Source organism: Salmo trutta, chromosome 22 (genome assembly GCF_901001165.1).
Source record: "Salmo trutta chromosome 22, fSalTru1.1, whole genome shotgun sequence".
Taxonomy (NCBI): Eukaryota; Metazoa; Chordata; class Actinopteri; order Salmoniformes; family Salmonidae; genus Salmo; species Salmo trutta.
The window spans coordinates 17,717,606-17,733,667 of record NC_042978.1 but is presented as its reverse complement, the minus strand read 5'-3'; the positions used below and the strand labels follow the sequence as shown (position 1 = coordinate 17,733,667).

Genomic DNA, 16,062 nt, shown 5'->3' with positions numbered 1-16,062 from the left:
GGTTATAGCAGGTACACGTAACTAACCACTAAGTTCTCACCTATATTGTACACAGAATGTGTCTCTAGTTATGTTGAAATTCATCTCCTTTCTTGTCATGTCTGGTATTTTCCCCTCATCTCAACTTCAAGCCCTCAGTGCTTGCTCTACCAGGCAGCCAACATAACATAAACATAACATAAACATTACCCACAAGGTAGCCTACACATTGCAGCACACACACACACACACACACTGTTTGTGTGCTAATCAGTAAAGAGTGAACAATAAGAGGAATTTATTAATTTAAAAAGATAAATTCCATCCATTCCAAAAAGTTAAAAACAATTATTATATTGGCTGCCCATATTGAGTTTTACATACATACTGTAAGTGAACTGAAGTCTCTCAGTGCTATAAAACACTGAATCCCCAAGTCTGGCTAACTAAGCAGGATTTACAGTAAAGTATGCTATAATAGATTTTATCCAGTTAACTTGGACACTAAAGAAGCATGGCAGAGAAGCAAAAACAAACCAAAAAAACAAACAAATGTCTGTTTGAAGTTGTACATAACGTCTTTGGTCTTTGCTGTAACTTTGGTGTCATTGTTACAGCGCTGTGGTTGGTCTGCTCTGTGCTCCTGTGCAGTGTGGTCAGTCAGATACAGGAAGCGGGGGGAGGCCCTATCTCTGCTCTGTGCTCCTGTGCAGTGTGGTCAGTCAGATACAGGAAGCGGGGGGGGGGGGGGGAGGCCCTATCTCTGCTCTGTGCTCCTGTACAGTGTGGTCAGTCAGATAAAGGAAGCGGGAGCGGGGGGAGGCCCTATCTCTGCTCTGTGCTCCTGTGCAGTGTGGTCAGTCAGATACAGGAAGCGGGAGCAGGGGGAGGCCCTATCTCTGCTCTGTGCTCCTGTGCAGTGTGGTCAGTCAGATACAGAAAGCGGGAGCGGGGGTGAGGAGGCCCCATCTCTCACATCTCTAAGGACAGTAGAAGCTCTGGGGCTCTTCAGCCTCAGCTTGTGCGGTAATGCAGCGCTGGAGGAGGCTGCTGGGACCTGCTGTTCCCCGTCCTCATCTGAACACCTTCTCTTAGGGGTGGGCCTCAACAGGGGAACCCCCGGCCACGACGATAGGGAAGGGGGGAGAAGCGGGGGCAGGAGAAGGGAGGATGAGTTTGCAGGGTGGAGGACACTGGGCATGTCTAAGATGTATGGATATCCCCTTCTGGTTGGTAGAGCATGTGGATGGATCAGGGCAGGGGCAGGTTGCCCAGTCAGGACGGAGGGTCGGTGGTGGTAAGTGGGCAGGGTGGAGGGGTTTCTGTAGCTGGGCCTCCTGCCCCAGTAGACATCTCTGTCCAGGGACTGGGTTGAGCTGCTGGGTGGCGGGGACTGGGGGCTGTAGGTGTTCGCATGGCAGAGCCGTAGCAGGCTGTTCTGGTGGGCAGCGTAGGCTGCAGGGCTCACCAGGCCAAAGTGGAGTTTGAGGGCCAGCAGTTCTGTGTTCAACCGGGCGTTCTCTTCACTCATGGCCACCAGGCGGCTCTCCAGCACATAATCGTTCACCCTCCTCTTCTCCCGCGACCGCTTGGCCGCCTCGTTGTTCTTGCGACGCTTCTCCCAGTAGGTGGCGTCCTTATTCTCATTTGGGATAAACTCTCTCTTGCGCCGCAGGCCCTTGGGTGCCAGCTCTCCCTCTAGGTAGGCTATGTGACCGTCCTCCATTTCCTCCATGCTCCCATTTGGAGATAGCGACATGGGTTCCATCTGGTCTCAGTATAGAAATTAGGATTGTTGTTTCTTTGTTGGGCAGGTAAAAGGAAGATAAGTAACTTCTCATGCACTTCTTTCAGGTTGGTTTTCTAAGATGTCACCTGTGAAGGGCAGGTCAATTATTAGTAAAGTATTTGTCAAATCGTATGTATAGGCTATACATTTCCACATTTCTGCTATACAGTATGTCTAAGTGCCTGGGTCACAGATCAGAACATTTATTGATTTCTGTGTTTGATCGTTGACAGCTTTGAATGAGATGCTGTTATAGAGCCACAAAGCCCACTCCTATCCTTCTGTCAGCCCACTGCCCAGCCCTCAGTCTGTCTTTGAGACCAGCCACCTCCACGTCTAGACAAGCTGAATAAAACAGTGGTGGAAAGGATGGAGAGGCAGAGAGGAGGAGTTGTCTGAGGTGTAACCAGCCCCTCTAGTGTGACTAAAATAATCTTTGTCTGAAAGACTTCCTGAGTGTTCAAGTAAATTGAATGGGTGATTAATATAGTATGTAAAATGGACATGAGGCAGTATGCATGACCTTCAAGTTAAAATGTTGGACAGTTCATATGATAAGGGATTACGTGGCTAGTCTCTGCTCTTCCAGCTCTTATGTCATTCACACAAACAATTTCTAGATTTGACACAGGAACTTCTCTGGACCTGTCTCTTCTTTCAACTTGACTAATCAACTCATATTCTTCTCCTAGCTTAGACACTGAATACACATAATTCAGAAAATAGCTGTTTTTGTGGACTTTTAATTATTTGCAAAGTTAAGATATGAGCTACATGTCATTTGTGACATACTGATTCGTGGCATGAATAATGTTGGCTGATAGAGTGGACAAGTCAAGTGATTGAGAGTTACAAACACACTCAATCTGCTCGATGCACAGCACGCTCGTTTTAGAAACAAGCAAGGTTTTGTTTTCACAATGCTGCTCTCTCGCTTTCTCTCTCTCTCTCACACACTCTCTCTCTCTCTCTCACATACACTCTCACAGTCATCTTTTTTTGATGGTGCACTCACTTGTCCTCCCCCAGCTACTGATTGCCTACAATGTGCCCACCGCTTGCTCCATATCGTCTACCTCCCTTTCATTTTCTGTCCCTTGCCCCTTACATGCAGATGATAGGGGGGATCAGTTAGGAGTGAGACTGCATGTGCGCTAGCCAGAGGACAATACGTACAAACAGGAACATAGAAACCCTCAGATGAAAAAGCACTACAATGGAGCCCTGCTCATCTGTTTCATTGCAGGGGAGGGTGAGTGGGTGGGTGAGTGGGTGGGTTTGGTGGGAAGCTGTGCAGGAGGAACAAAGCTATGTTAGATTTGCTTAACCACAGCTATGAGACAACGTGGCCTGTGTGTGAAGTGAATACACTCTCTCACACGTATGCAGAAACATCAGACTGAGATATTCTTAATCAATCTGGGAACATCTGAAACAGAATTCCTACAGTTACATGTTATCAAGCTATTATTCATGTTCGTCTATTTAGCCAGTGGAAAGCCTCTCCTGAACCATTACAGGCTTATTAATGAGAGCACCATGTCTCAATGTGAACTCTGATCTGTCTGAATGTCAGTGTTATGCAGCTCAATAGTTTGATTGATTGGTTTGGATTTCAATGTTGGCTGCTGATTGATGTTGTTTGGCCACCATGTTTCCCTACAGCAGAGAGAGCTGAGACCATTCTGTACCAGCTGTCAGCCCCGTGATGCCAGCAGCATAACCACCAGAGCAACATAATAACTACCAGAATCATCCGAAGGAGACCAGATGAATGTAGCTCCATAGACAGAAGTAGTTATAGACAGGGTATGCAGGGACAAGCAAAGGTCCTATAGTGGTATGTTGCAATTGAGATAAGTGCATGTGTGACATAGACAAAAATACACTGGAGATTTGCACTACAGATCCACAGATGACGCAATCTCTATTGCACTCGTCACTGCCCTTTCCCACCTGGACAAAAGGAACACCTACAGTATGTGAGAATGCTGTTCATTGACTGCAGCTCAGCGTTCAACACCATAGTGCCCTCCAAGCTCAGGACTAAGCTAAGGACCCAGTAAAGTCTACAGCAGTTGTATTCGGCGCATGTGACAAATAACATTTGATTTGATTTGATGACACTGGGATTAAAAACCTTCCTCTGCAACTCTATTGGGGATTTCCCGACGGGCTCCACAGGTAGTGAGGGTAGGCAACAACACATCCACCACGCTAACCCTCAACACGGGGGCCCCTCAGGGGTGCATGTTTAGTCCCTTCCTGTACTCCCTATTCACCCACGACTCCAACACCTTCATAAAGTTTGCTGACAACACGACGGTGGTAGGCCTGATCACCGACGACAATGAGACAGCCTACACAGAGGAAGTCAGAGACCTGACATAGTGGTGCCAGTACAACAACCTCTCCCTCAACGTCAGCAAGACAAAGGAGCTGATCGTAGACTACAGGAAACAGATGGCTAGCACGCCCACATTCACATCGACAGGGCTGTAGTGGATCGGGTCGAGAGTTCCTTGGTGTCCACAGCACTGAGGACCTATCATGGTCCAAACACACCAACAGAGTCCCCTCAGGAGGCTGAAAAGATTTAGCATGGCCTCTCAGATCCTCATAAAGTTCTATAGCTGCACCATTGAGAGCATCTTGACTGGCTGCATCACCGCTTGGTATGGCAACTGCTCGGCCTTCGACCACAAGGCGCTACAGAGGGTAGTGTGTACTGCCCAGTACATCACTGGGGCCAAGCTGCCTGCCATCCAGGACCTCTATACAAGTTAGTGTCAGGGCCCTAACAATCGTCAAAGACACCAAGTCTGGGACCAAAGGGATCCTGACCAGCTTCTACCCGCAAGCCTTACGACTGCTGAACAGTTAATCAGCTACCCGGACTATTTGCATTGATCCCCTTTTTTTTGTTGCACTAACTCTCTTGCGATGGCTGTATGCACACTCACTAGACTTTACTCACACACTCACACATACTACACTGACTCTCCAACACACACATACAGATACACATACTTCAGAAAGTATACACACACCTTGACGTTTTCTAAATGTGGTTGTGTTACAGCCTGAGTTTAAAAGAGTCACTGTCCTACACACAATACCCCGTAATGTCAAAGAGGAATTATGTTTTTAGAAGTTGTTACAATTTAATTAATAATGAAAAGCTGAAAAGTCTTGAGTCAATAAGTATTCAATCCCTTTGTTATGGCAAGCCTAAATAAGTTCAGGAGTAAAGATTTGCTTAACAAGTCACATAATAAGTTGCATGGACTCACTCTGTGTACAATAACAGTGTTTAACATGATTTTTGAACGACTACCTCATTTCTGTACCACACACATACAATTATCTGTAAGGTCCCTCAGTCGAGCAGTGCATTTCAAACACAGATTCAGCCACAAAAACCAGGGAGGATTTCCAATGCTTTAAACATCCCAGAAATGACTGTGCACTTGGGTGAGACTACTAACTCATATGTTTTATCAAAGTCTGATCACAATCACAATTGTGCATAATACAGTGTGTCCATCCTAAACTGGTGTAATTACACTGGCAGGTACATCATCTGAAGATAACTAATGAAATGAGAATGATAACAGATGCTGTCACACAGGTATCATTACCTAGATGTGTAAGATATCGTGTGCTTGATGACAACATGGCTCTCTCTGTGCGCTTTTGATATTTGGTCTGTATTTTAAAGCAAAAAACTACATCTGTGTGTTTTACAAAATTCCCCAAAGGTCAAAATAACAATGACTTGTTCATTTCTATGGGTCAGAGGTGTTGCCAGTGTCATGATACTCAGAAGTATCATGGTAAGCAAATGAAAACATGAAGCGCACTACATTTCTTCAGAATAACCGTTGTAATATTGGAAATAAACAAACAGCCTTATGTTGTCATTCAGAGTCACGTTTTCATTTTCCAAGCTATAGCACACAATATTTTACGTAAAGCAGGTTTTTAAAGAGTTGAGTCTGCTTCGGGTTTTCCTTTTTGCCACATAACATAGCTATTATAGCTTCTTATAATGTTACCTCGACTTATCGTGAAATGTCCTGCAAGTTCTCTTTTTTATTAATACTTTGCGAGAAGTCTGTCTGTCCTATCCTTCTATTAGATTCATTATGTAGATCTTGGCATAGCCTGAAGCAAAAGTGCAATATTATGATTACTAACAATATTGAAAAGGAGCATGTTGCAAGTACGAGAGCCCCAGAAAATGTAACTTTGTGATAAAAATATTATTTCTTCTTCAAGTTTACAGTAGACCAACTCTGTTGTGCTTTGCTGCTATACTTACTCTTTGAAGTGGCAGTCAGAGCAAAGGGCATCAAAATGTACCCAAAGACTGAGGTGAGAGACAGAGAGTAAAGCTCTGCCTTGTGGTGGAGAGTACATGCACCTTGAGGTTGAAAATGCACCGAGTCTGCCCAGTCCCCTGCACTAAATATACTGTAGGTGGACCTCTGTCCAAGGCTTGTGGGCAAACTTCTCAAGGTTTCCCATGCTGTTGTGCCTCCTCTTTACATTGTTGCACAACAAGCTAGAAAAATTGCAAACCATAATTATTTATTCCTCTTCTTCATCAATTCATAACTAGAAGCAAACAATCTGCTGAAGGAGTGTACAATCATACCCAAACCATTTTAAACCTCATTGACATTGCTAAAGTATTTCATAGGGTGCTGCATGTTTATAGCTAGGTGCTAGAGTTGCTGGTTGCTGAAGTTGCTGGAGGTAGAGCAGAGCTGTGTCGTGATGGCAGAGTGGCCTAAAACTTGCCCCAACGGTGAGTTGGAGGACATTTGTCCGAGGTCAAGTGCTGAGGCCTAGCAAGTGGAGAGCAGTGCTGCTGTGTAGGGAGTAGGACAAACAGAGGACTGCAGCAGAGTGTTGCTCAGCTTCCTGAACAGTCCTCTCCAGAGACGAGTCCCTCACTGCGTGAGTTACTGCACCTGCTGCTTATTGACATGCTAATTATAGACACTGCTTTTTAGTAAGGAACTTTTAAACTTCTTCTTTTGACACCTATCCGTTTTGACAGCACCAGTTGGTCTGTTGTTGTTTCCTTCCTTGCTTTGTGAAGTACTTGAGTCTCTCTCCCTGGTACCTAATAGGAAACCATTGGTTAACCTCCTAATTTTTACTGTTAATGTTTTCAGCGATCTGTCATGGCGGCAATAACAAAATGGATGTGGATGTCCAGTACCTCTTAAATTCTCCAGAGAATATTGCCTTTACCACAAGCATGCCTTTTCAGTTAACGCATACATTCCTTGAAATAGAACATATCAAATTACTTAGAGATGTACTGTAGCAACTTTCTTGCATTGTATGTGTCTAGAGTCTATAGGAAAAGTACTTTTTTATGAACACTGTTTTTTGTAAAAGTACTTTACTAACACTTTTGTTGGCGCGTTTTAGTTTTCTCCTCGACAGAAGAAGAACAGCAAAAAGCTCCATTATTCATTTTCTGGTTGTTCTACCATCTACATGTAGAGCCAGACTAACTAAGCCTTTTAAATCTGCAAAGTTTGTACTGTTTTCAACAGGGAATAAAATACCAAAATAAATGTTTACTTGAAGGTAATATTATCTGCTGATATCTGTCTCTTTTTTCAATTATACCTTTTCCCCCTCTTATTTAGAACAATAATTGGTCACTTAAAAACATTTTGTTATTGCTATAATCACTTTTACGATGTAAACTTGGAAACGTCTTACAGGTCGTACACAGGCTGACGAACATTTCTCATAGATGTCACTTATGCAACACAAATGCCCAAAATAGTATTATTGTATTGCTTTTTGTATGTTGCACAAAAGCAATCTAAATAAGTTAAAGAAAGTTGTTAATTTGTTTCAAGAACTAGATCATATCCAGTATCAACGTTTTATAAAATGTGTTATCTTTTTTTTTAAAGGGAAGTCACCTCATTTCAAATATACCCAAGTCTGAGATACCACGTCTAAAATAGACTTGCTATTATAACACCTCCAAAAAGTCTGAAAACCAGAATACTGTAAGTTAAGACAAACGTTTCAGTTTTGAAAGTATTATTCTCTGATTACTGCTCCAAGTTGAGACTTGAGAGTGATGGCGGTAAGTCAAGCTGTGGACTGCCAGTGCATGAGGTAAGAAAAATAACATATTGTACCCATTTACCTTACTCTCTGTAGCTCTATATGTCATATGAGGGAACTTTAATTTAGACATTGTCTGTCCACCACAGAGGTGAGTGAAAATGTTATGAAAATGAACACAGGACCTTACCTTCTGCTGCTGGCAACTATATTCCAGTGAGTCCACCACTGACGCAATGTGACAATGACCTCAGTCAATGTTCCCCCGCCCGCCCGTTGTATCTCTGTGAGCAGCAGACAGTAACTTACTGAACTGTATACTCATCCTTCCCCTGTATCTCACCTGTAGTTCACCTACGGTAAAGGGGCTTCGTCACAGACCACCACAATGTGTGACCTCACACTCAACCTTTTTTCTCTTCCTTTGCATATTAAGTGTCTGTCAGCCTGTTTGTCAGCCTGTTTGTCTGTCTACCCCCACTCCACCTAGCCTAGCCCACCTCTTCTGTTCTGTGTGTCTGTATCCTCCTCAGTCCCCCTCAACGTGGTGGTCGTGGCTTACTTATGTCATCGTCTGGGAGATGTGTTTGAGCAGAGGGAGGCTGGATGTGTTAGCCATTAGATCTAATACCTGGCTTACCAGGTCCTTCCTTTCTCTCTCTTTCTAGCCCCTTACCTATCACTCTGTATTCTTGTGATAAGGCAATTTACTTAAAGATGCAAAAAGTCCCTCATATGACCACAAGTTGCACAACAAGTTTCAATAAAATGTCTGTCCTTTGTCGTACTAGGGGTGACATTTCTTCGTCTACTGGGGTCAACACTGGAAGTGGGATCCTGTGAAACTTTGTATAGCTTTATTATAAAGGATTATGTTGTAAATCTGAGGTCAAGAATAATCCTGCTAAGATTGGGAAATTCCAGTGCAATGGTAAAATAGTATAGTCCTACTGTGTCAGCGAACGTTTTAATTACCCAGCGGCAACAGTTAGGCTACATTTGTTCACAGCTGTCATGATCTTTCTAGTTTGTTAACAACTCATTCAGAATTACTTCTTGCAATTTGACATACATTTTTTTAGGGGGGTTAACCTGTATGATTTGGAAGATTTTGACAAACAGTACTTTATTGACCAAGCATGTCATGACTGAGATTCCATGTCATGTTGTACAGTACTCCATCTAGTGGCTTATCATAGAAACAAGTCTTGCATTTTTTGAGAAGGGTCTATCCGCGGGCCGCAGGCCGTAGGCCTACTGTTACACGCAGCCTCAATGGCAGTGGGCGTGGCATGTAGTGAGGCAATGCTAATAGGCATTTCATGCGGGCGTTCCTAGTAACTGCAGTCTGCAGGTAGACATTATTGCATGGATTACCATAGATTATAATGTGTTGTGCTATACTCCAGTGCCTTCTGCTGGATGCCTAGAAAGGGTTTACGCATGAAGAATAGTGTGTTTTCCTGTTTCAGGTCAAGCCTAGTCCTGTACTAAAAAGCACTTTCAATGAAGAATATCCAATTGGCATGCTTTTTAGTGCAGCAAGATGTTTAATCTAGGTTCTGGGAAACAAGCCCGTAGAATGTGACCAGTGGAAATCAACCATTACGGGACCTATGGAGACATCTGGTCAACTGAATAATCTTTCTGTTGAGTGATGACCATGCTTCAAGGGTTCAGTAGTTGCCCAATTAGTTCTCCAATGTCATCTCGTTTTCTTACTATTACAAGTAGTCATTTTATTGCTATAACTGTTGCTATACTCGTTTCGTAGTTACTGTGCACTAAATGGCTTTAGTTTGGTTGTAATTGTAGTTAAAGTTATACACTCAACTATTTACTGTCATTGCATCAGGCAGGAGGTGATGATGGGGAAACCATATCTCATATTGAATGAGTGATGTTCTCACATGAGTGTGAAGGGCCTCAGTCAAACATTAGATGTGCTCAAAAGTGTCTGGTGTTAACAGACGTGTCCATGCTGTCACCACTCAGCACCACTGGTTTCACACCCCAAAGCAGCATGGCAATTACACTCTCCTCTCGAGCTCTCCTCACCCACATGAAATACAGTTCACATATGGCTGGTATAAATAGCTCATATAGAAGTATTGTATTTTGTTATCTGACAATGATTAGGCTCCTGTACACTTAGAAGTAGGCTACTGTAGGAATTTGGTGTTCTAGAATCACTTGCTATTATCTTGGCAAGTCTGTACTGAAACACCTGTAGGTGCAGAGTTAACAATGGTGAGAGGTCTATGTGCAAAAGTGTGAAAATATGAATGAATCATAAGCCTAGTGCTTTTCTTACTACTTTTTAGAACATTGGTGGCATCATCTTAGATGTGCAGTTAAAGCTACTGAAGGGTATACTGTGAATCGCCATACTTCAAGGTGTTAAACGTGGTTTAGGAAAAGGGTTAAGGTTAGGGGAAAGATTACCTAACTTTAACCTTTCCCCTAACCTTAACCCTTTAACCTAACTCCTAAACTTAACCCTAACCCCTAGCCTAGCTAGCGTTGGCCAGCTAGCTAACATTAGCCACTTAGCCACCTAGCTGGAATTCGTAACATACCATAAGTTTTGCAAATTCGCAACATATTGTATGTTTTGCATGTTCGTAACATATAATACGAATTGTAATAGTCGGTGATTGACATCCACAAGTGAATACATACCATATGAAATGTAACATATACTATATGGAGTGTCTGGGATTTACCTACAGAAAAATACGAAATGCTCTGAGACCAGGTTGCAGCCAGCCAGCAACCAGCCAGCCATTCTAAGGCATATCAGTATGTGAATTGGTAAAACACCCGCTTTTCCATAAAAATGCATTGAATTAGCCTACCAGTCAAAAGTTTGGACAAATCTACTCATTCAAGGGTTTTTCTTTATTTTTTTTTGTAGAATAATAGTGAAGACATCAAAACTGAAATAACACATATGGAATCGTGTAGTAACCAAAAAAGTGTTAAACAAATATATTTTATATTTGAGATTCTTCAAAGTAGCCCCACCCTTTGCCTTAATGACAGCTTTGCACACTCTTAGCATTCTCTCAACCAGCTTCATGAGGTAGTCACCTGGAATGCATTTCAATTAACAGGTGTGCCTTGTTAAAAGTTAATTTGTGGAATGTCTTTCCTTCTTAATGCATTTGAGCTAATCAGTTGTGTTGTGACAAGGTAGGGGTGGTGTACAGAAGATAGCCTTATTTGGTTAAATACCAAGTCCATATTATGGCAAGAACAGCTCAAATAAGCAAAGAGAAATGACAGTCCATCATTACTTTAAGACATGAAGGTCAGTCAATCTGGAAAAATTCAAGAACTTTGAACGTTTCTTCAAGGGCAGTCACAAAACCCATCAGCCACTATGATGAAACTGGCTCTCATGAGGACTGACACAGGAAGAAAGACCCAGAGTTACCTCTGCTGCAGAGGATAAGTTCATTAGAGTTACCAGCCTCTGAAATTGCAGCCCAAATAAATGCTTCACAGAGTTCAAGAAACAGACATTTAAACATCAACTGTTCAGAGGAGACTGAGTGAATCAGGCCTTCATGGTCGAATTGCTGCAAAGAAACCACTACTAAAGGACATCAATAATAAGAATAGACTTGCTTAGGCCAAGAAACACGAGCAATGGACATTAGACTGGTGGAAATCTGTCCTTTGGTCTGATGAGTCCAAATTTGAGACTATGGGTTCCAACCACCATGTCTTTGTGAGACACAGAGTAGGTGAATGGAGGTTCTCTGCATGTGTGGTTCCCACCGTGAAGCGTGAAGGAGGAGGTGTGGGGGTGCTTTGCTGGTGACACTGTCGGTGATTTATTTAGAATTCAAGGCACACTTAACCAGCATGGCTACCACAGCATTCTGCAGCAATACGCCATCCCATCTGGTTTGCGCTTAGTGGGACTATCATTTTGTTTTTCAACAGGACAATGACCCAACACACCTCCAGGCTGTGTAAGGGCTATTTGACCAAGAAGGAGAGTGATGGAGTGCTGCATCAGATGACCTGGCCTCCACAATCACCTGACCTCAACCCAATTGAGATGGTCTGGGATGAGTTGGACCGCGGAGGGAAGGAAAAGCAGCCAACAAGTGCTCAGCATATGTGGGAACTACTTCAAGACTGTTGGAAAAGCATTCTAGGTGAAGCTGGTTGAGAGAATGCCAAGAATGTGCAAAGCTGTCATCAAGGCAAAGGATGGCCACCAATGTTCTAATCAGTAGTAAGAAAAGCACTAGGCCTTTAACAAATTAATGTTTCACAAATGTTTGGTTACTACATGATTCCATATGTGTTATTTCATAGTTTTGATGTCATCACTATTATTCTACAATGTAGAAAATAGTCAAAATAAAGAAAAACAATTGAATGAGTAGGCGTGTTCAAACTTTTGACTGGCTAACTAATGTGCAATAGTTGGCAATAAGGGAATTCACAGCGTGGGGATTACCACCCACCAACCAACCAACCAAAAAGAGCACCTAGTTTCAGTGAAGCCTTATTCGATGCTTCACACCGCAGAAAAACTGCTTTTTGAACAGTGAAATTCAAACAAATTTAGCTCATCTCCGTTCTGTAGCTGTCAAAGCATTTTAAATTCATAGTTGCAGAGTGTGTTTTAGAAGGTTGGTTGTCGTGTTAGTTTTTGTAATTCTTGCCATTAGGCTAATAAAGCAATTGTGTTTGTGTACGATGTCCACCTAACAGAACAAAGCGAGCCGTTGAATTAAAAGTGATTGAAAATGTATCTTTGATTGCTTTCATTCCTACCCAACTTGCTTATATGAGAATGTGAGAAATATTTTCTGCTCTTTGAAAAAGTAATTTTTTTATTCCATTGGTGTTAAAAATGCAACATTTAATTGGGGGGGAAATGCAGTCGGTCTATTTTACCCCTGAATAATTGAATCTTCACTGTAACTGTAAAAGTTGTTAAACCAGTTGTATTGCTGTGTCATTTGAAAAAGAACACTTGTATTAGATATACAGCAGAATAAGCAGAGAACATTCTATGGAGCTCCATCTTGTGCTCCACAGAATATAGCCTACTTATTTGTTGTCCTAAATATAAAATTTAAAAAACAACCTGCTAAATTTTAAGATATGCAAAAGGTCTAATTTCTACATATTATCTTCTATAACCTATTCAACTAAACAGAAAATCACCACAAATTCACCGAAATTACCAATGTCAAATTCCTCATGTAACAGTCTGAGATTAATTTAATGAACTCCCAGTTCACTCTCCAAATGTAATTAATACACATATGGTATTTATAACAATATTTTAAACTATGATTTGCAATTGTTGATTAGCAACCATTCAATAAATACAGTGTCCATGTATTATTTGACCTGATCTGACATTTAATACATGCCATTAAAATAGTTCTATGTATAATCTGGGGTTGATTTGTTCTAAGCCACTCCGTTAGCTAGCAGCTGTCTGGACTGAGGTACCTTCTGAGCTGAGTCAATTTGTTGAACCTGCCCCTGAAGCTTCTGTGTATGTCCAGGACCTGGTTCTGCCGCTCATGCTCCTCCAGTGTGGCAGGAAGAGAGGCAGGCTGGGGTACAGGGCTGGCTGGGGGAGGCAGAGGGAGCCCCAGGGCATCAGCAGATTGGTAGGCACTGATGAGTGACTCAGACAGGGCAGCCGGCTGTGCAGTGGAACCGTGCCATGGGAAGGCAGGGTGGCTGGGCCTGCCTCTTTCCCCAGGCCCATGTGGTACTGCAGGGTGATCAACTCAGCCCTCAGCCGGGCATTCTCCTCACTCAGGGCCAGCAGCTGGCCCTCCAGCATCAGGTCATTCACCCTCCTCTTCTGCTGCGAGCGCTTGGCCGACTCGTTGTTCTTGTGGCGCTTATCCCAGTAGTTGGCGTCCTTCTTATCGGCAGGGGTCATCTCTCTTTTGCGGCGCGTGCTGGGGTACAGATGGCTCTGGCAGGTCCGGAGCCTCAGTTGTCTGTGGGCCAGAAGGGACGGCCGGGCCACAGGGAAGAGGAGGCCAGGGTCCCACATCTCCTCCTCCCCACCACTGCTCTCCACTGAGGAGGAGGGCTGGCACATATCCTCCAGGGGCCTTTCGCTACTCCGTGGGGTATACATGTCACTCAGTAGGCTATGAGAGGACAAAGAGGCTGTAAAGGCTCTATAGTACAATTGCTTTTGAAGAAATGATTCACACCTGATTTATTACTTGTGATGTGCTGCATAGTGGATCTGCAACCTAAGCCTAATTCAAAGGCTGCAGAAAATGTTATAAAAAGTATATTAGAATTTATACAAAATATTTATACAAAAGAAGCCAAGGCAGAAATTTCAACTAAATACACTGAAAATGCAGATGGGAAAAGACTAAAACCATAAACTACACAGTGCTCTAGGTTATGTTTAAATACAGTTTTGGTAAGCAAGTGATCATTTAGATATTTAACTTTTACAAAAAATTAAGTAAATCTGAATGGCATTTTGGCCTTTTGTCATGTGTTTTCTGCATCCTATACATTTTGTCATGACATATAAATTCTGTTTAGTGAGTTTTTAGGAAGCGTAAGAGGAGTTTTTAGATATAGTTAGGCTACGAGCTCTAGCGGGCCTACCTTTCTGTCGCTGTCACGATGTGAAGTGCTGAAGTGATAATGAGACAAGGCGCGTATTTCGCTCTGAGCTGTGAAACTTTTGTGCATGTTGTGTGTTTATTTCTGTGCAAGCGCGCTCGTCTGTGTGGTTGACTGGAACAATGGTCATTATCAATGGTTGTGCCTAGTTTCTTCAGGAGTTCTGAAAGGTGAAATCCAGATCAACGTTGTAAAAAGTAAATCAAGAAAGGATCTAAATGACCTGCCCTATCTATTGTCAACGTAGCCGTAGCCTACCTTACATGCATCCTCTCCACAGAAATGGACCAGTGTTTGTGTACTTTATCATGTATCTGTGGATGGACCAATGGGCATGTGGTGGATTGTCCAGGCAGTAAGTGGGGGACTGTCCTGTGAGAAAAGGGAGCAGTTGCGGTGAACATGTTGCTTGCCCTCTCTTGTGACTCATTCATAGGTCTTCCTTAGTTCTAAACTGCTGAAGTTCAACAACCTGACAGATTCTGTGGTCATAATGACTCATAAAGTCTCTATTTCCTAGAACTGAAAGGGTTAAACCACAGACATTCACCTGAATAAATTTCTAGTTTCACTTACCACAAGTATGCCTTTTATGCCATTACTGTAGAAGTGAAAAGGCAACTGTCTGTGGGAGTAGGGATACATTTAGAGATGTAGATAGTGGCAGGGCTTGTTGTGGTGCTCAGACTTGTGCATGGTAGTGATTTCAGGATTCATTATATTACAGGTACCAGGTGGCATCACCATAGTCTGAAGTGATTTCCTCTTCATTTACCTGCACTGACCTGATAACATATGGTGGCTGAAAACAATGTGGTGGACGGCCTTTCAGGTATTTGCTGTCACCTGTCCAGTTCTTTCACATTAGTGGAGATGGAAGGGAGGGTATGAGGAGAGAAAGTCACTTTAAACTATTGAGATGCAGCCCAGGTTTCAGTTCATTGTGTGGCAAAACCACTTCCTGCCTTTATGCTGGCATGGAATTCCCCTCCTCTGTCTACATAGGCCAACCATATATCAACAAAGTGACCCTCTAGGCAAGTAGCAGAACCCCGTCCATCTCACCCGTTTACCCTCCCAACACCATCACAGCTAACATACACATGATGCTGTGCCCACATACAGTCTCAAATTCAGTACTTCCACAAAGTGACTCATTGTGGTGTATACCAGTACACGTCAAGTATTGTTAGCCAGGTTATGACTCCTTATCTTACATGGCTAAAGAGTAGAGACTATCTAAAATACTTTTGAAAAAGCCTTATTTCTTGTGCTAGCTGTTTGTATTTGTCAGAAGTGTGTGCGTGTTGAAAATAGAGTACGTGTGAATGACAAGACGTGGTTCTATTTTAAACCAGGTCATGTTTTTATATTCACCATCTTGGTTGAAAGGCCAATCTGAAATGGTCTTTGCATGATTCCTACTCCTATCCTGTCAGCGAAGCTGCTAACCACTTTTCACAGGAAGTTTCACTGCCTCATTTAGCTCACTGGGTGTAACCTTCTGCTTCAGATGCAGTGTGACTGGGTGACAG

General features: G+C 42.9%; 1 protein-coding gene across 3 annotated transcripts; it reads right to left on the bottom strand.

Annotated features, from left to right (window-relative positions):
• Positions 1–737: 737 nt before the first annotated feature.
• On the bottom strand, positions 738–14,803 carry LOC115158255 (nuclear factor interleukin-3-regulated protein-like). Of its 3 annotated transcripts, XM_029706985.1 has the most exons (3): positions 14,510–14,601; positions 13,367–14,028; positions 738–1,854 (listed from the first exon to the last, which is right to left on the bottom strand). In XM_029706985.1, exon 3 carries the CDS (start codon positions 1,745–1,747, stop codon positions 905–907), a length of 843 nt encoding a protein of 280 aa, XP_029562845.1. In that variant the 5' UTR covers positions 1,748–1,854; positions 13,367–14,028; positions 14,510–14,601; the 3' UTR covers positions 738–904. The 3 variants fall into 3 exon arrangements, with proteins under 3 accessions (XP_029562845.1, XP_029562846.1, XP_029562844.1); XM_029706986.1 differs by lacking the exons at positions 13,367–14,028; positions 14,510–14,601 and adding an exon at positions 14,786–14,803; XM_029706984.1 differs by lacking the exons at positions 13,367–14,028; positions 14,510–14,601 and adding an exon at positions 8,067–8,640.
• Between the last annotated feature and the right edge of the window lie 1,259 nt (positions 14,804–16,062).

Bases quoted from the DNA above. Each gene is read 5' to 3' on its own strand.
- LOC115158255 (XM_029706986.1), bottom strand. From the start codon at position 1,747: ATGGAACCCATGTCGCTATCTCCAAATGGGAGCATGGAGGAAATGGAG.